This window comes from Pinus tabuliformis, chromosome 5_2 (assembly GCF_031772625.1).
Source record: "Pinus tabuliformis cultivar Carrire ecotype Pingquan chromosome 5_2, CPIR1, whole genome shotgun sequence".
Classification (NCBI taxonomy): domain Eukaryota; kingdom Viridiplantae; phylum Streptophyta; class Pinopsida; order Pinales; family Pinaceae; genus Pinus; species Pinus tabuliformis.
Genome location: NC_142306.1, coordinates 143,097,095 through 143,116,805, shown reverse-complemented (window position 1 = coordinate 143,116,805; position 19,711 = coordinate 143,097,095). Strand labels below are relative to the sequence as shown.

General features: G+C 37.6%; 1 protein-coding gene across 1 annotated transcript in view; it reads right to left on the bottom strand.

Moving 5' to 3' along the window:
• Positions 1–2,224: 2,224 nt before the first annotated feature.
• LOC149157922 (Nucleotide-sugar transporter family protein) overlaps positions 2,225–19,711 on the bottom strand; it is a 64,027-nt gene continuing 46,540 nt past the window's right edge. The window contains exons 2-4 of the mRNA XM_089436051.1: positions 3,818–4,004; positions 3,316–3,393; positions 2,225–3,130 (exon numbers count right to left, since the gene is read on the bottom strand). Coding sequence (XP_089292177.1) covers positions 2,987–3,130; positions 3,316–3,393; positions 3,818–4,004 — 409 coding nt within the window. The 3' untranslated portion in view covers positions 2,225–2,986. The remainder of the gene's footprint in view (positions 3,131–3,315; positions 3,394–3,817; positions 4,005–19,711) is intronic.

Below are 19,711 nucleotides of genomic sequence, written 5' to 3'. Positions count from 1 at the left end.
TTTATATAGAAGCTAACACTAAATTTATTTGTTACACAATGAACAAAAAGATAATCTTTTCAATAACATATAGAGAGAGTTTAGAATAAATATAGTATTTGGTATTACCTTGCTAAAATGAAAGTAGAGTTCAAGCTCTTGCCTAATCAAACTAGCATTTCACAAAATCTATTTTTCCATTTTATGGAGCCGTATGATAATTACACTTGGCTCTCCACGTTCTAGAAATTCATCTTTCAAAAGCTGCAGTGCTTTAATTTTTAAAATTCTTGGAATATAAGAAGAAAACGAATGTATTATCCATACTACATAGTAATAACACTTATGAATTGCATGAAAAGCTCACTAATTTTTCTTACATGATAGATGGTAAGACATGCCATGTTGTACATGAATTAGCTAAACTCTAATCCTAGTAAAAAAATTCAATCTTCTAAAATTTGTGTGTCAAAATCTATAATCAAAATTGCTAATCTACTAAATATTCTCAATCAAACTCTATAAACTCAGTCAAAATTACTAGTCCTTTAAACTTGTGAATCAACCTCAATTAAACTCCATCAATACTAATTAAGTTGTTTAAAAATGGTCAAAGTCACCAGTGATTTTGTCATTTACTTTTTCAAGGTATTTGACCTTGAATTTGGGTTACTATGATTGCTTCCCTTCTAGTCCCAAACATAATTGACAGCTCTTTTCGTTGACTAGTCAACACAACAGAAACAGTGCTTTGGGTGGAGTGTCCACTTGAAATGTTGGACAGGGAAAACCTCTACACAGTTCATATCCGAAAGTCTCAAGCATTATAAATAACTGTGGAAATCTCCACTCTCAAAAAAGCAACAGTGCTTGTCAATTACTATATAAGGATTGTTGACTCTGCTCATCAGTCTGCCATGAAACTAGCCCATACTTGGCATGACTCAATCAAGCTTGATCAAACATGGTCGAATGTGGGAAAACACTTGAATCTTCCAAAGCTTGTGCATCAAACTCAGAAGATAAATTTGATGAAAGCTCATCAAAGTTAGCCAAATTAGCCAAAAAACCAATCAGCCTCACCAGTGATGATTTCCTCTATTTTTTTTCATGTTACCTGCAATGCAATTTGTTATTTGAATTTGCAATACGCAGGAGTTATTGAAAAATATAATTGATGTTTCAAAACTAATAGCAAGTGGAGTACTATGAAAATGTCATCAAAAGCAAAAACATTCTGTTCATCAAAAGAAAAAATTTAAATATAAGTATTACACAATTGCAAACCATGTCCCATCTAAAAATATCTACTAAAAGAAAATATTTCAAGGTAAAAAAAAATTAAGTATCTAATTGCATGCTATCTGTTGTCAATTTTTAAATTATCAGCATTTACAATTCTGGTATATCCAGTAATCACCAATATTTTACCAAGTTTTTGAGAATGACAAGCTGCCACTTTTGCTTTTGCTTTTGCTTTTGCTTGTACCAAACCATTGCCATATACAGGTCAAGTGCTTTGTCCCATTCAACCACCGGTATAGTAATTGATAAATAATCTCATGTATTTTACCTGCTGTAAAGGTCATTTTCAAAGAAACCAATTGATCGGAAATTTCAAAATTGGGAGATGAAGCCTGGAAATTAAGTTATAAGCTGATTTTTCTGGGGATACACAGTGCTCATTAAAACAAAATAGAAAATGAATCTTTGTGGAGAATGCCAACCTATTCAATTTCATTCTAGTAAAAGTCAAATACAGGATGATGAAATGAGATCATACAAATAAATAGAAATTTTATAAAACTTTCTAATGTGCATGTATCTGCCAAATTGTACAGGACATTGGCCTTCTTGTGGATACTATATAGGCTAAAACCACCTTTCTGGTCCTGAAGTATGACCTAAAACTGCCCCTGATTCGTGAAGAGCTTGTCTTCCTCGGATGTAAGGAGACAGGTTAATGTCCCAAAGAACCAGATGCATGTGGCAGGAGTGGAAGCCTCCCCCTTTACAGACCATGAGCAAGTTATTTCAGGTGGCTAGGTTTTGTTTGCACAAATGATTCGCTGCACATTAGAGTCTTGAGATACTATCAACAGAGGCTAGCCCAGTAGCCCTGAGTAGTTGTAGCTTTTTCCTGCTTTGGGTAAAAAAATGTATCTGCCAAATCAATTGATCTTGAATACTAGCCAGGATCTGCTACTATGCCAGAACAGTGTACTTCTCATGAAAAATCAGCGTATATTTTCAATAAGACCAAGATAAAATCACTTAAAGAAAGTATGTTTTACAAAATATCAGCATAATTTCAATATTATCGAAGTAAAACCAAGACACCGTAAAAATATACCCAGCATGTCTCTTCGACCAAATTTTGTGAATGGAATCTATGGACTGACAGCTGTAAGCCTAATTACATTGTAAAACTATAAACGTACTGCTTCTAAAATTTAACGCCAGCATTATACCATTTCCTTTCTGGGTATTAGGATTCATAGTTAAAACATAAAAGCCAGTAATGGGATCAAAGGCTTTGCATCCTGTGCCTGGAGCCATTGACGATTATCGTCTGGTTAAAAAATCACTCGAGAGTCGAATGGCATGTGAAATCAACTCCTTTCATTTTTTGTCTGTCATTGGAACATTTTACTGCCACTCTATTCTTCTCGAGTCAAAGTACTTTACAATTGGTACTTTTGCAAGAGAGAATAAAAACATCATCAATTAACCGAATGGAAAGCAGGCAACCAAATAAACTATATCTGAATTATATAGGAGTACGGATTTTGGCTGCTGATACATGTAATTTTCAAATAGACAATGACTGGATAGCAGATCATATCCTTAATTCAATGACAACATTAAAATGCTAATCATATGCAAAAATAACTCCCAGCTTTTTTTACTGGAAAAGAGCACCTTCGCACTCATAAACAATGAAATATCTTTGATCTCAAGATTCAGCAGCACTTTTGCACCCATAAACAATGAAACATCTTTGATCTTAAGATTCAGCATTTTCATCTACTGTCACTGCACTCAGTGTTTCTCCTGGTGGCTTTGATTTCGGAGGTGAATCTACAAGCATATGACCAGGTGTGAAGTACATTTGTACAGAGATAATGCAGATCACAATACCCAAGAAAAGCTGCAAAAGAAACGAAGGAAACCAAGTAAATAGTGTTTTAAAAACAACTGCTATACATGAATTAGATAATATACAAATATTCATGGCATCCTATAAGGTCTCCAACAGACTTGAAATGACTTTTTCTCAGCGAAGAAATGGAGGTCATTAAGTGCAAACATAAAGGAAAATCAAGTACATCATACCTGTAAAGATGGCCTGAAATCAAATAGGTAAACCGACAATACCATTGTGAGAAGCATTGCCATTGATGTGGCATAGACCTTTATCAAGCATTGATAATTCATTCTGTAAGTATATGCATATTGCATACCATAGCAAAAAATAGTACTAGATGATTTCTAGCTTCACATTGAATTAGTGGGCAACCTTGTGGTTAATAACCAATTCAACACTTCACCACTAGAACCAAACTCAAAACTCTGCTCATTTCATTCTAAAGAGTATATGATGCAAAAAAATTCCATTAAAAATACTTGCACCAGAGGAAACACCTATTTAACGTGTAAGTTGTTTCTTAGATAAAGGGCCATATTATGCCTTAAACATTGGTTGTTAAAGAGCAGAAAACCTAAATGAAAACATTCATGAAACCTAATGTTGGCAGATTGTTATTCCATCTGTTCATACAAGGAAAAATGGGAGATTAAAAGGACCTACAAAGGAAAGCAGCATAATGATCATCACCTTAACAATATTGTCCGCATATTTCATCAACCAGGAAACTAATAGACCAGTAGAAGCCAAATTGAGGACAACCAGCCATGTTATGAAGTCATAACCATTAAACAGGTTTTGCCACCATGTTCCTTTTTCAAATCCAGCACTGACATCATCCATGATTAGTCTAATCATATTGAAAAGTACACCAAACCTGCATAACATCACCCTGCCACAAATTTAAAATACCTATGCAAGATAATCCCATATTAAAAAATTTTAAAGCAAAAACGAGAAAACTTAAAATGTGCATCCCTTATAAATGTATTCAAATAAGCTATGTTGTCATGTGTGGATGTGAAAATCTGAAATACCAACATTACACAAGAACCCGTCCCCGTGCCCAAGGGAAGTGTCCCCTACATTTCCCATCCCTAGGGACGTGGGGATTGCAGAGAGAATTCCTCGTTAGGAAGGGGCCCTTCCCTGAGGATTGTTGAAAATTTGCCAGCTCATGGATGAATTTCTGAAAATAGAAAGTCTAAAAATAGAATTTATAAAATAGAATTTCTAGAAATAGAAAGTCTAAAAATATAATTTCTAAAAGTAGGAAGCCTAAAAATAGACTTTCAAAAATAGTAAATCACCTTGCATCAATTGTTAATCAAGTATTGTTGATGGAAAATCCCTTCTGATCATCAATCAATCCTAATAGTTCAATTTTGACTTAATCATCAATATTATCATTAATATTATCATTATTATTCTTATGATACTATTATATTATTATTAAAAAGAGATTCAAACCACTTAATCATGGCTCTCAATAATGTTCTCTTACACTCTCATTATTGGCATGGCATATTCCTCTTACACTCTCGTTAATGCTCTTACACTCTCTTACACTCGTTAAAGCACATCATAAAAGATTCTCGTACACTCTCCTACACTCAATAAAAGCACGTCACAAAAGATTCATCTTATGCACTTTTTAATGCATATGCTACATTCTCTCCTTTATGGCATAAGTTACTAAGGCATGCATTTATCTTCTTAATGGCATGAGTTACATTCCCTAATTGGCATATGTAACTTTCCCTCAAGGCCTGTTAGTTACTCCTCCTTTATGAATCAAACTCCTTGATCCTCCTATATATATGTGCCTCTCATCCTCTCTTCTTACTATTTGTGCATTGTGAAAGAAGAATTCGAACTTGAGAGAGAGTTGAAAAAGATTGTGAGAGAGAGACTTGGAGAGTAAGAGCAGAACTTGGTGAACCAAGGTTGATTCAGTGCTTCAGTGTTTCAGTGTTGATTCAATGGAAGGGAAGGTTGATTTAGTGTGTGCATTTGTCGTTGCTACTAGTGATCTTCATGCTACAACTTGTTCAGATTTGGGTGAACTTACTCATTCTCTTGATCTCTCATTGTACTTTGTATGTCTGTTGAACAATTGATTTCTAATAGAAGAAGAATCTGGTTGAGTTTTTCTCTGGTCATTGGACCTAAATTTGTTGTGTCTCATTGTATCCTTGGTTGTCTTGTATTGTGCATTTGATTTATGTTCTATCTACAATTGTTTATCTAATATTGCAACATAAAGAAGTTTTGTAATAAGTGATTGTTACAACATAGAACATCAAAATTTCAACATGGTATTAGAGCTTTGGTGAAAACAAACCCAAGAAGATAAGAGTTCTCTCCTTCCTTGCTGCTGAAATCTTATTTGTTACACCTTACTTACTGCTGAATTTTCACTGTTGAATTTTACAGCTGAAATTCTACTGCTGAAATCTAATAGCTGAAATTCTACTGCTGAATTTTTACTGCTGAAATTTACTACAGAAATTATACTGCTGAATTTCTATTGTTGAAATTTTACTGCTGAATTTTTATTGTTGAATTTTACTGCTGAATTCTTATCGCTGAAATTATACTGCTAAAATTTACTGCTGAAATTTTACTGCTAAATTTTTGCTGCTGAAATTTTGTTGCTGACGTTCTTCCAAGATTCCAAGGAACCCAAGATATGATAGTAAATTTGGAGATAGTAAATAAGGTGGTACATGTGTTTAATAGTTGTGGTTTTGGTACTTGATGCATGCAAAAGTAAATAGTAGTTTTACTTCTGTCTATGCATGTGCAAGAATGTGTTGTCTTGAAAAAAAGTTTAATGCATAAAAGGTTATTAAAGAATAACTCATAGAAATTGAATGTTGAAGATAGTGAGATTTTGACTCTCTCACATCATATGAAAAAGGTCATAATCTTATGGGTTTTGGTAATTTTGATATTAAAGTTTACTAACAATAGTGATTGTAGGCAAGAATCATGACTTTTGCAAAAGATGGAATGATAGTTTTCTAAAAGAACCTCTTTCGTAGTGATCAAAAATGGATTATAACTAATATCATTGCAAGCAATGAAGTCAATATGTATTATTATTATTACATGTCTTCACTCTGGGGTCAAGATTTGAAGATCTGTATAAATTCAATAAAGGATCTATCCATGCATTGATTCATGATAAGTAATCATCAATCTAAACTGTGGCACCAAAACTTCACTCATCTTCACTATGAAGCATTGTCTCATGTGAGAAAGATGGTTTCCAAAATACCTGAGATTAGAGTGGACCATAATGGAGTTTGCCAAGTGGTGTTCAAGAAGATGCATTTCTTCTGTCAATGACATATGACTGATGGACAGTGGTAACTTATAGAGGCCGAATCAAGAGGGAGCTAACAACTTCCTTCAATCCCCATTAAAAAATAAGTATTTTCAAGTCTTATGTTGTTTCTTTGTGTCACTGCTCTTGTTTAGATTTATCTTTATAGATCATTGGTTATTCTTCTTGCATGAGTATTTGAATGATTCTTTCACTAACTTCTTGATGAGGATGCGATCAAGAAAAGCAGATCCTGAAGATCATTAGGGTGCAGAATAGTGCAAGAAGAGTAAACTCCAAGAGGAAGTTGGTGCAAGGATAATGAAGGAGCCACTCTCACATCTAGAAAATAAAGAAAGACTTGCCTCATCACTAGGTATACTTTCATTATGTTTATTTACTTTGCTACTATTGCTCTTGTTCTAGGATTAACAGGTACACTTGATGAATGTGAGAACCAAGTACTTTGTATCGAGATTGAGGAAGATGTCGAGCCATCCCATGACTTGAGTGGACATGAAGTTGAGAAGAGCTCAAAACTTCTGCAAGGAAGTTGGAATCAAGAAAGAGACCACCGTACCTGTTGACGGTGTTGGACCTGCCAACATATCATGGGATCTCCCCGATAAGAAGTCCCAATTAGACATCAGACCGTTCGATGTAGGAGTCCCAGCAGTGGGTCGTACGGTATCCCCTTGACCACGGTTGCGTGCAGAGGCAAGCAAGATGTCCTTGTTGATAGCAAGGGTGTGACCAGCGCAACAAGCCAAGGAAGGTGCATGAAGGGTTCTAACACATGGAAAGTGGAATAAATGCGCCCCTTGGAAACCTATGGAAACACATAGTTTGGAAGGGAACACACGAGCAAAGATACATCACAAAATGAAAGGCAGGTGAACCAACGATCCAAAGTGATGGTTAAACCAACAGCACATCTCAACCAGATTCATACATACATATCTAGAAAGAGTCCATACATAATGCGTAAGAAAACAGATACGTATATCGTTAGTGAAACCAAGACAGCTGAAATACAATAACATATGCATGAAATGTGTTGGCTCTGTTATATTAAGAAAGTGAAAGTCCCAATCATACAAACAACCATGTCCAACTACTAGTCTCGACAACAGAACGTTACAATCACTGTCGTCTGCTCCTCTAAAGAGTTTTACTAGCTTTGCATTGTGGAGAAGCCAAGGCTTGTTACAATACAGTCCAAGCTTTTTCTAAGATACACCTATAGGAAGCTTGGCTCCCAAAAGCCTGTACAATGAGTTATGAGGTTCTATAAATAGCAAAGGGTGGGGTGACCCTTGACATTCCCCTTTGTGACTCTTCACCTACCCTCATGACTCTTCAACTACTACATGACTATTACATTCGACCATCAACACTTGGTCTTTCACTTTTACAAGATGTTACATTACAATTTGCACATGTACCCATGTGAGACAAAATAGGCTTGAGTAAGCCATGCAAGACATCACTAAGACTTAGACAGTTGTGGGAAGACCAACTCTTCGACATCCTCGTGATGATCGACGGTGGCGAACTAATGCCAAGTTTGGTAGTTCGTGATGGTGTCCGCGTGCTCAATGGTGACATCCTGCTGAAAGCGCACTCTTGCCTCCGTTGCATCCGGGTACACTGATTTGGCACCTCTGTCCAACTCGTTTGTTAACATGTGCATCATAGTCTTGAGTGCAGCCGGACCAACAACAAACTGATGCATAGTGTCTGCGTTGATCTCCAAGTGTGTGTTGGCGGCTATGCACACTAACTCGTCAAAATACATGTCCAGCTCCAGTCGGACATGATTCTTCTGTCTTCGCCTCGTTGAGTGTGCCAACGGACGGGATCGCATGCATGCGCACAATGACATTTATGCTCCTGAACACCCGCACATGTGATCGACAGCACTGCTCACCCTGTCTGCTCTGTGTCATCTGCTGGGATAGGTCTATATCTTGTATGGGTGCAGTTTCATCAGTCTATGCATGTTGCGCCTCTGTTGTACCTGTTCCTACTGCACTTCCTTCTCTCGTCTGTGCAACTCCTGTTCTTCTCTGATTTGTCACTTCAGCTCCTGCAACTCCTTCTTTGTTTCTCTCTCCGCCTTTGCGCGATCCTCTCGTCGCGTTGTCGCCTCATAGTCTTAATCTCCAAAGCTGCTTTCATCACGAGTAGATCTGCTTTGAACTCGCAGCTTTGCTCCGCCTCTGCGCTATCAACAACCTTCCTCTTGCATTTGTCGCGCTCAGGTCTGCTACCCTTTACTACTGCTGATGGTGTTGCTCATTGCGATGCTACTGCCATTTCATCTTGATATCCTTTCTATGAATGGCTTCTTGTCTTCATACATAGGCAAGCTCATAGACACTTGCTCAACTGTATCTCCAGTTGCGCTCTCAACAATGCCCTTTGACTCTGCTCTCCTGGAGGCCATTATACATGTACTACTGAGAGGCAGACGAACACCTGTGATACCTAGAGACATATTAACACTCATGGCAAGCAATCTGTCAGTTGAAAATCAAAACAAATTGGAGGACTGTCATGCAACATACCTATGTGACGGACTGTGAGGATTGCACAATTTTCACCAGGAGGCTGGGAGACTCACTGCCAAAACTGCACAAGGCACAGTTCGGGCTGTCAGGAGGCTGACTGACTACTAGAACTACACAATGCACAGTCTAGTCTGGCCTGCTGAGGACTGAAATTGTGCAATGCGCAATTTCAGTCAGTAGTGACATGCAAGCCCAGGGACTGCATTGCGCAATTTTCTGGGTCAACAGGGCACTGCCTCTCAAAATTACGCAAAGCAAGCCTGGAGGTCAGTGCTTGCCAATTTTGCACAGTTTCTAGAGGGAAGACTGAGCCTTCACTTCCAGAAATGTGCATTGTTGTCCGAGCAAGGCAAGGTCTAGGTCAAGGTAATCCAGACCTGCCAACAGGCGACTGAAAACAGAAAAGGTTTGGATGCATGGCAAGACTTAGTGTAAGCAAGAGTGAATGATCATGCATGCAAACAGTGGGTGCAAGATTCAGAAAACGGGAAAGCGAGCATGTGTGTGAAGCGAGTCGCCGCAACAATCACCGTTAGTGCAAAAACAGTGTCATGCATGAGACAGTAGTGAGATGTAAAGGAAAACTGAAACAGTGCTTCTACAAGCTAACATACATCAAAACAACAGCAAGCACTCATTGAAATCAAGAAGACAGCACTTACACAAAGTGAAATACAAAAAGCAACAGAAACAGAACACAAGACATGCAAAGCAGACTTACCCTGAAACAATTGCGCTGAATGTGCCGAAGACTCCTAGATGCGATGTGGGATGTCAGAGCTGCAAGATCGATGTGAGGGATGAGCTCTGCAACATCTAGTACATAAGTTTTGATAAGATCAAGGTTATGACGCGCATGCCACAAATCTAGGAAAAAGCGACACTTGGCGGGAGGTTTCTAAACGATCTTTACATGTAACCTCCAGCTACTAAAATAGATCCCTAAAATCTAGGGATGCCTTTTGCATGTTGCCTTCTGCTATTTCGAGAAAAGCCGCCCATGCATGCAAATCAGGGTAGCTCAGTCCCGGAGGGGACCGATCGACCTGAAGGCACTGCAACAATCTACAAGCCTGGGAAAGGGATTTGCGCAGTTTCTGGGTTGAGCAGGGTTGGCTGTCCCTTAGGCATTACGCAATTTCTGGGGTCAGCAGGTCACTGCCTCCCAGAATTGCGAAATTTCTGAGCTGAAGCCCAGTGTTGGGTTGGATTGCGCAATTTCCTGAGGGAGGGCTACCTGGCTGGATTGCGCAATTCTGGAGCTCAGCAGGATTGCGCAATTTCTGGAGGGAAGGCTGGTTCCCCTCCAAAATTGCGCAATTTTCGGGGGGAGCATCTCAGCGAGAAAATTGACTAAGTCCCAAATGATAGCCTGCAGGTGGGAGACAAACAAGTTGACATGCACAAGTTGTTGAGTCATTGAAACTCGGCTGAAGCCTAAAACTTGACAATGCAAGACATGCTGGTAAGGATGGTTGGTAGGGAGGCTCCAAAACGAAGCTAAGGAAAAATTGTGGAGGGTGGTTGTAGCCGCTACAACAGTACCATATAACCCAAAACAAAATGGCCACTTAAGGACCTTTGACTGCCCTTTGCCAAGGGAAAAGAGTACCACGCTGGAAGCTTCAGGTAAGAAAGGTATGATTGTTGGTTATTGTGAAAATTCTAAAGCTTACAAAATATATGTTCCTGGTAAAAGAACTATAGAGTTTAGCAAAGATATAACATTTGATGAAGATGCGTCTCTTTGAAAATCCATAGGCACTCTTCCTCCTGCTAATGTTTAAAGACATGATGATGCTTTGGATGCACAAGAAGATCCCGAGTCTGAACTTGATCTTGTTGATGAACCCATGGATCCCATGGACTCCTTGGATCCTTCTCCATGTGCTAGAAGGAGATCTTTATGGCTTCGTGACACCCTTCAAGATACTGATAAACATGTTGCTCCCAGAGGAACCTTTAGAGAAATCAAGAAACCATGTTGGTTCCAAGGATATGTTGTAGCCATGAGCAACAATTGAACCATGCACTTTTGAAGAAATTGTGAAGGCTCAAGTGTGGAAAGATGTAATGACTAAAGAGTACGAGTCCATCATTCATAATGATGTATGGAAAGTGGCTCCAAGACCCCAAGGTAAATTTGTTGTGTCTTTTAAATGGTTGTATAAAATTAAGCATGGCATTGATGACAATATTGAAAAATATAAAGCTAGATTTGTGGCTAGAGGGTTCTCTCAGAAAGAGGGAATAGACTATGATGAAATCTTTGCACTTGTTGCCTGTTATACAACCATCTGATCTATTGTGGCTCTAGCTGCTAGACAAGGATGGTCCCTTCACCAAATGGATGTGAAGATTGCTTTTCTGCATGGGTTCCTTAAGGAAGAAGTATTTGTGGAGCAACCACAAGGCTTTGAAGTACATGACTGGAAAACTCATGTGTGTAGACTGAAGAAAGCCCTCTATGGTTTGAAGCAAGCTCCAAGAGCTTGGTATGCCCACATTGATAGCTTCTTGATGAAGCTTGGTTTTACTAGAAGTAATGTTGATCCAAATCTTTACTTCAAAACAATCCAAGGTATGCCTTTGATTTTAGTATTATATGTTGATGATTTATTTATGATCAATAGTGAACCTCTTATCCTCCAGTGTAAGAGGGAGTTAGCTTCTGAATTTGAAATGAAAGATCTTCACTTAATGCACTACTTTCTGGGTCTTGAAGTATGGTAGAAACCTGGTGAGATTTTCCTTTCTCAAGGAAAATATGTTGTCAAGCTGCTTGAAATATTTGGTATGACAGAATGTAAATCCATGAATACTCCAATGGAGATGAACTTCAAGAAGCTATGTGGTGAAGTTGCAGGTCTTGATTTGGCAAATCCTTTTGAGTATCGTCAACTGATGGGGGCATTAATGTTCTTAGTGAACACTAGATCGGGCATGTTCGGCCCCTATACTACTAGTGTAATCACTTATTGTTATTAGTACAACCCCCTTATTATATTGTTGTACCCATGTAGTCCCCATATTGTTATTATTGTGCCCCATAGAAGCCCACTATTGTTATTATTGTGCCCTTACATTATTATTGTTATGTCGGCTTTGATTATATTATGACCCCTTAGACTCCTATATATAGAAAGGAGGTCTTGTCATTTGTAACATCCAAGAATTGTTCATTTGTGTAATGTAAAGGAGGTTGCCCCCTCAAAGAGGCTGAATTCTAAGGCGTTGATCTATCTTTTCTATCTTTTTGTGAGCTGGTTTCATAACATTTGGTATCAGAGCTTTGGATTCTAGAGTTTCGCTGCTCCAAACAGGTCATCGTGGAATTTTCGCAATAACGTTTTTTCTACAAAGTTTCAGAAGCTAAAAAAAAACCCATTTGAAACGAAATCTCGTTGAACCTCGAGTCTGAATTTCAGATCTTGTCTCGCTATATTTTAGGATATATGATCTAAGGAAGTTAGTGTTTTTGCAAACTCCAGAATTTCATCTAAAACAAGTCATCATGGAAGTTTCGCTATAACTTTTTCGCTACAAAGTTTCAGAACGTAAAAAAAAACCCATTTGAGAAGAAATTGATCTGAACCTCGGGTCTGAATTACAGCGCTTGTTTCACTATATTTTCGGAGATACAGTCCAAGACATTTAGGGTTTCTGCAGGCTCTCGAATTATATCCCAAACAGGTGACGTAGGGAAAATAGTCATAATTGTCTCTCTCAGCATCAAATTGAAATTTCGTAAGAAGTTACAAAAAGAGGACGGACTATAGTTTCCTGTGTATATTTTTCAGATCCAAAGGTCAAAACAGTGACACGTGGCACTTCATACAAGTTCGCTCTTCTGAAAAGGTCTATAATTAGGTCATCGCGGGAGATTGGGAATAAATATTTCTTCAGGAATCCAATTGCAATCAGACTTGCGGAGTTAGAAAGAGGACTTAGAGGGCTATTACAGACCCAAATTTCAGAACTTAAAGATCCGAAAGTACAGAGTTACAATCGTTTCAAGATCAAGCTCCTAAAATCACTAAAAATCGAGATGAGGAAGTTTGATGGCAAGGATCCGGTAAATTGGATACTACAGATGGAGAAATATTTTGATCTACATGGTGTACCGCTGTTACAAAAAGTATGTATTGCATCTTCATATTTAGAACAAGATCAATTTTTATGATATAAAGGGCTTTGTTCTCGTAAACCACTTGTTACATGGTCAATTTTCATGGAACAAATTATAGCACATTATGAGGATACAAAGAACAACACCACAACAATTGGAAGAAAAAAGAGCAAAATGGCTTTGTTACAAAGTGGAAAGCAAAATTATGGCAACAAAGAAGTCTACCCCTCACAACTATAAAGATGGAAATGTTGTTTCTCCTATCCTTCCACAACCTACAAGGGTTACACCACAACAATTGGAAGAAAAAAGAGAAAAAGGGCTTTGTTACAATTGAGATAGCAAATGCACTAAAAGTCATAAGTGTGCTGAGAAGAAATTATTTTACATATATTATGAAGAGGAGGAAGAAAAGGATCAAGAAACATCCAAAGAAGAGGATATACACCAGGAACCAACCTCAAAGAAAGAAGAAATGAATTCAACCATATCTAGTGAAGCATTGGCAAGAATTACCACTCCTCAAACTCTAAAGATAGAAGGACATATCAAGAAGAAAAAGGTTCAAGAAGTGAAAGATCACATTGAGAAAGAAGAAATGAATCCAACCATATCTTGTAATGCATTGGCCGAAATTACCACTCCTCAAACTATCAAGATAGAAGGACATATCAAGAAGAAAAAGGTTCAAGCAGTGAGAGATCACATCAAGCAGCAACAACAAGTTCTCCAACTTTTAAATGATAACGCCACTTTGGTGTAGAATCGAATGAACCAACAAGTAGATCAACATTACAGTGAAAAAAATTTTGATGTAGGTGATTGGGTATTTTTACAGCTACATCTCAAGCAAGTTATTTATGAGAAGGAAATGTTGGCAATACTACATGTACTTAAGAAATGGCGACCTTACCCAATGGGAAGACACTTCAAGGTAAAAATGGATCATGATAGTCTTAAATACTTTTTAGAACAAATATTATCTTTAGAAGAACAGGAAAAATGGGTCACAAATATGTTGGGTTATGACTTTGACATCATCTACAAAAAAGGAAAGCAAAATTTTGTTGCAGATGCACTCTCAAGAAAGGATGAGGATGTGGAAGCATTGTTTTGTGTTATTTCTATTATCCAACCAGATTTGATAAATGAAACAAGGTATGAATGGAAGAAGGACGAAGAAGTGTGGCCACTCATTCAAAAGTTGCAGAAGATCCCAATTCAAACAATATTGCCAGAACTTGAAGATGAAGGAAAAATCATATTGGAACCTAGAGCAGTCACAGAAACAAGAACCCGACATCTACAAAATCGATCAATTTCAGAGTATCTCATCAGGTGGAAGAACTTACCCGTTGAAGATTCCACATGGAATGACAAGAATTTTATATAGAAGCATCAAGAACTACTCAAGTGTTGAGGACAACACTTTCTGAAGGAGAGGGGCATGTTAAGCCCATATACTACTAGTGTAACCCCTTATTGTTATTAGTACAACCCCCTTATTATATTGTTGTACCCATGTAGTCCCCATATTGTTATTATTGTGCCCCATAGAAGCCCACTATTGTTATTATTGTGCCCTTACATTATTATTGTTATGTCGGCTCTGATTATATTATGACCCCTTAGACTCCTATATATAGAAAGGAGGTCTTGTCATTTGTAACATCCAAGAATTGTTCATTTGTGTAATGTAAAGGAGGTTGCCCCCTCGAAGAGGCTGAATTCTAAGGCATTGATCTATCTTTTCTATCTTTTTGTGAGCTGGTTTCCTAACAAGGCATATATTTTGCGATCAATACTTGGAGCCAAAATATGTTTAAACCATCTCATGCACATTGGATTGCTGCAAAGCATGTGTTGAGATACCTGCATGGGACCATCAATCTAGGATTGAAATATACTGCTAGTAATATAAGACTACATACTCAGATGTCGATTGGGCTAGTACCTCTATTGATAAAAAAAAAACACATATGGGTGTTGCTTCAGCGTAGGATTTGCCATGATATCTTGGATGAGCAGAAAACGAAAGTCTATAGCCCTTAGCATGGTTGATGTTGAGTACATTGCTGCTAGCATGGCTAGCCGTGAGGCAGTCATAGTATTCAAAACCGGCCGGTTAGCAAGCCCACTGGTCGAAACCGGCCAAAAAACCCGGTCAGAGAGGTCACTTCGCCAAAATTTGCAAAAAACGGGTCCTAACCGGCCTGTTTAGAACAGAACCTGCCAATTTGTATCAAACCGGTCGGTTCCGTCCTAAACCGGTCGGTTAGGAGGCACGCCCACCGTGAGCCCAAAAAGCGACATTTTGACTGTGTTTTAGGGTTTTGGAGGGAAGCTAAAGGTGCTTTCCTTCCAAAAACACCCTCTCCAAGCCTTTAAGAGGCCCCTCTCACTCTCATTTGTCTCACATCTGATTTGGAGTGTTTATGAGTGTTTGTGAGTTTGTTTGTGAGCTTGGAGAGTGTTGAGTTTTTGCTGAAGTAGTCATCTTGGAGTTGGAGTTGGAGCTATTTTGGAGATAAAGTATAGCTGTCAGTGGAGTTGCCATTTTCAAGAGAAGGCTAAAGAATCTAGTTTGCATTTCCAGGTAAGGATTTTCACTTGAAAATTCCTCATTTGACTATTGTCCATGAATTAAATTTTTTTGTGTTATAAATTTATAAACTTCTCACTTCTATCATCTATGCTATGAACTCTCTAGCTCTATGCTATCAAATTTTGTAGCTTGCATGTGCATTTGTTTTCCTACATTTAGTTTTGGTTTTCCATGTTGCTTAGCTGCAAATTTTTTTTTAATGGCAGATTTCTTTGCAAATTGTTATTATTTCAAGTAAACATGGCTCCAAAAGGAAAGGACAGTGCATGGGTTCATTGTGATGTAATTGATGGAAAAATGATATGCAAATTATGCCATAAATCTATTGGAGGTGGGGGTATTCTTAGGTTGAAACAACACTTGGTTGGGATAAGAGGCCAAATTAAGCCATGTGATGCACCATCAGCACTGTTAGGTCCTATTAGGGCATAATACATTTCCATGCTTGAAAAGTTTTATGAGGATAAGGCTAGGGAGAAGGCCATCCAAGATGACATTGCAAGGAAGAGGGAATTATTAGAAGCCATGAAAGAGAGTGGGTATGATGATTATGAGATTCAAGACTCCTCTTCTATCCCTTCCACCAACGACCCCTTTCACTATGTTCATCCTTCTTTTGGCCAAACATCAAAAGGAACAAAGAGAACAAACATCCAAAGTTATTTCTCATCTTCTGCCAACATTGCCTCTTCTAATCCCACTTCCTCCCAGCCAAGTTCTCAACCCACTTTGGATCAACATTGGAAAAGAATTCCTCGTTAGGAAGGGGTCCTTCCCTGAGGATTGTTGAAAATTTGGCAGCGCATGGATGAATTTCTAAAAATAGAAAGTCTAAAAATAGAATTTATAAAAATAGAATTTCTAGAAATAGAAAGTCTAAAAATATAATTTCTAAAAGTAGGAAGCCTAAAAATAGACTTTCAAAAATAGTAAATCACCTTGCATCAATTGTTAATCAAGTATTGTTGATGGAAAATCCCTTCTGATCATCAATCAATCCTAATAGTTCAATTTTGACTTAATCATCAATATTATCATTAATATTATCATTATTATTCTTATGATACTATTATATTATTATTAAGAAATTCAAACCACTTAATCATGGCTCTCAATAATGTTCTCTTACACTCTCATTATTGGCATGGCATATTCCTCTTACACTCTCGTTAATGCTCTTACACTCTCTTACACTCGTTAAAGCACATCATAAAAGATTCTCGTACACTCTCTTACACTCAATAAAAGCACGTCACAAAAGATTCATCTTATGCACTTTTTAATGCATATGCTACATTCTCTCCTTTATGGCATAAGTTACTAAGGCATGCATTTATCTTCTTAATGGCATGAGTTACATTCCCTAATTGGCATATGTAACTCTCCCTCAAGGCATGTTAGTTACTCCTCCTTTATGAATCAAACTCCTTGATCCTCCTATATATATGTGCCTCTCATCCTATCTTCTTACTACTTGTGCATTGTGAAAGAAGAATTCGAACTTGAGAGAGAGTTGAAAAAGATTGTGAGAGAGAGACTTGGAGAGTAAGAGCAGAACTTGGTGAACCAAGGTTGATTCAGTGCTTCAGTGTTTCAGTGTTGATTCAATGGAAGGGAAGGTTGTTTTAGTGTGTGCATTTGCCGTTGCTACTAGTGATCTTCATGCTACAACTTGTTCAGATTTGGGTGAACTTACTCATTCTCTTGATCTTTCATTGTACTTTGTATGTCTGTTGAACAATTGATTTCTAATAGAAGAAGAATCTGGTTGGGTTTTTCTCTGGTCATTGGACCTAAATTTGTTGTGTCTCATTGTATCATTGGTTGTCTTGTATTGTGCATTTGATTTATGTTCTATCTACAATTGTTTATATAATATTGCAACATAAAGACGTTTTGTAATAAGTGATTGTTACAACATAGAACATCAAAATTTCAACATGGTATTAGAGCTTTGGTGAAAACAAACCCAAGAAGATAAGAGTTCTCTCCTTCCTTGCTGCTGAAATCTTATTTGTTACACCTTACTTACTGCTGAATTTTCACTGTTGAATTTTACAGCTGAAATTCTACTGCTGAAATCTTATAGCTGAAATTCTACTGCTGAAATTTACTATAGAAATTATACTGCTGAATTTCTATTGTTGAAATTTTACTGCTGAATTTTTATTGTTGAATTTTACTGCTGAATTCTTATCGCTGAAATTATACTGCTAAAATTTACCGCTGAAATTTTACTGCTAAATTTTTGCTGCTGAAATTTTGTTGCTGACGTTCTTCCAAGATTCCAAGGAACCCAAGATATGATAGTAAATTTGGAGATAGTAAATAAGGTGGTACATGTGTTTAATAGTTGTGGTTTTGGTACTTGATGCATGCAAAAGTAAATAGTAGTTTTACTTCTGTCTATGCATGTGCAAGAATGTGTTGTCTTGAAAAAAAGTTTAATGCATAAAAGGTTATTAACGAATAACTCATAGAAATTGAATGTTGAAGATAGTGGGATTTTGACTCTCTCACATCATATGAAAAAGGTCATAATCTTATGGGTTTTGGTAATTTTGATATTAGAGTTTACTAACAATAGTGATTGTAGGCAAGAATCATGACTTTTGCAAAAGATGGAATGATAGTTTTCTAAAAGAACCTCTTTCGTAGTGATCAAAAATGGATTATAACTAATATCATTGCAAGCAATGAAGTCAATATGTATTATTATTATTACATGTCTTCACTCTGGGGTCAAGATTTGAAGATCTGTATAAATTCAATAAAGGATCTATCCATGCATTGATTCATGATAAGCAATCATCAACCTAAACTGTGGCACCAAAAGTTCACTCATCTTCACTATGAAGCATTGTCTCATGTGAGAAAGATGGTTTCCAAAATACCTGAGATTAGAGTGGACCATAATGGAGTTTGCCAAGTGGTGATCAAGAAGATGCATTTCTTCTGTCAATGACATATGACTTATGAACAGTGGTAATTTATAGAGGCCGAATCAAGAGGGAGCTAACAAATTCCTACAATCCCCATTAAAAGATAAGTATTTTCAGGTCTTATGTTGTTTCTTTGTGTCACTGCTCTTGTTTAGATATATCTTTATAGATCATTGGTTATTCTTCTTGCAAGAGTATTTGAATGATTCTTTCACTAACTTGTTGACGAGGATGTGATCAAAAAAAGCAGATCCTGAAAATCATTAGGGTGCAGAATAATGCAAGAAGAGTAAACTCCAAGAGGAAGTTGGTGCAAGGATAATGAAGGAGCCACTCTCACATCTAGAAAATAAAGAGAGACTTGCCTCATCACTAGGTATACTTTCATTATGTTTATTTACTTTGCTACTATTGCTCTTGTTCTAGGATCAACAGGTACATTTGATGAATGTGAGAACCAAGTACTTTGTATCGAGATTGAGGAAGATGTCGAGCCATCCCATGACTTGAGTGGACATGAAGTTGAGAAGAGCTCAAAACTTCTGCAAGGAAGTTGGAATCAAGAAAGAGACCACCGTACCTGTTGACGGTGTTGGACCTGCCAACATGTCATGGGATCTCCCCAGTAAGAAGTCCCAATTAGACCTCAGACCGTTCGATGTAGGAGTCCCAGCAGTGGGTCGTACGGTATCCCCTTGACCACGGTTGCGTGCAGAGGCAAGCAAGATGTCCTTGTTGATAGCAAGGGTGTGACCAGCGCAACAAGCCAAGGAAGGTGCATGAAGGGTTCTAACACATGGAAAGTGGAATAAATGCGCCCCTTGGAAACCTATGGAAACACATAGTTTGGAAGGGAACACACGAGCAAAGATACATCACAAGATGAAAGGCAGGTGAACCAACGATCCAAAGTGATGGTTAAACCAACAGCACATCTCAACCAGATTCATACATACATATCTAGAAAGAGTCCATACATAATGCGTAAGAAAACAGATACGTAT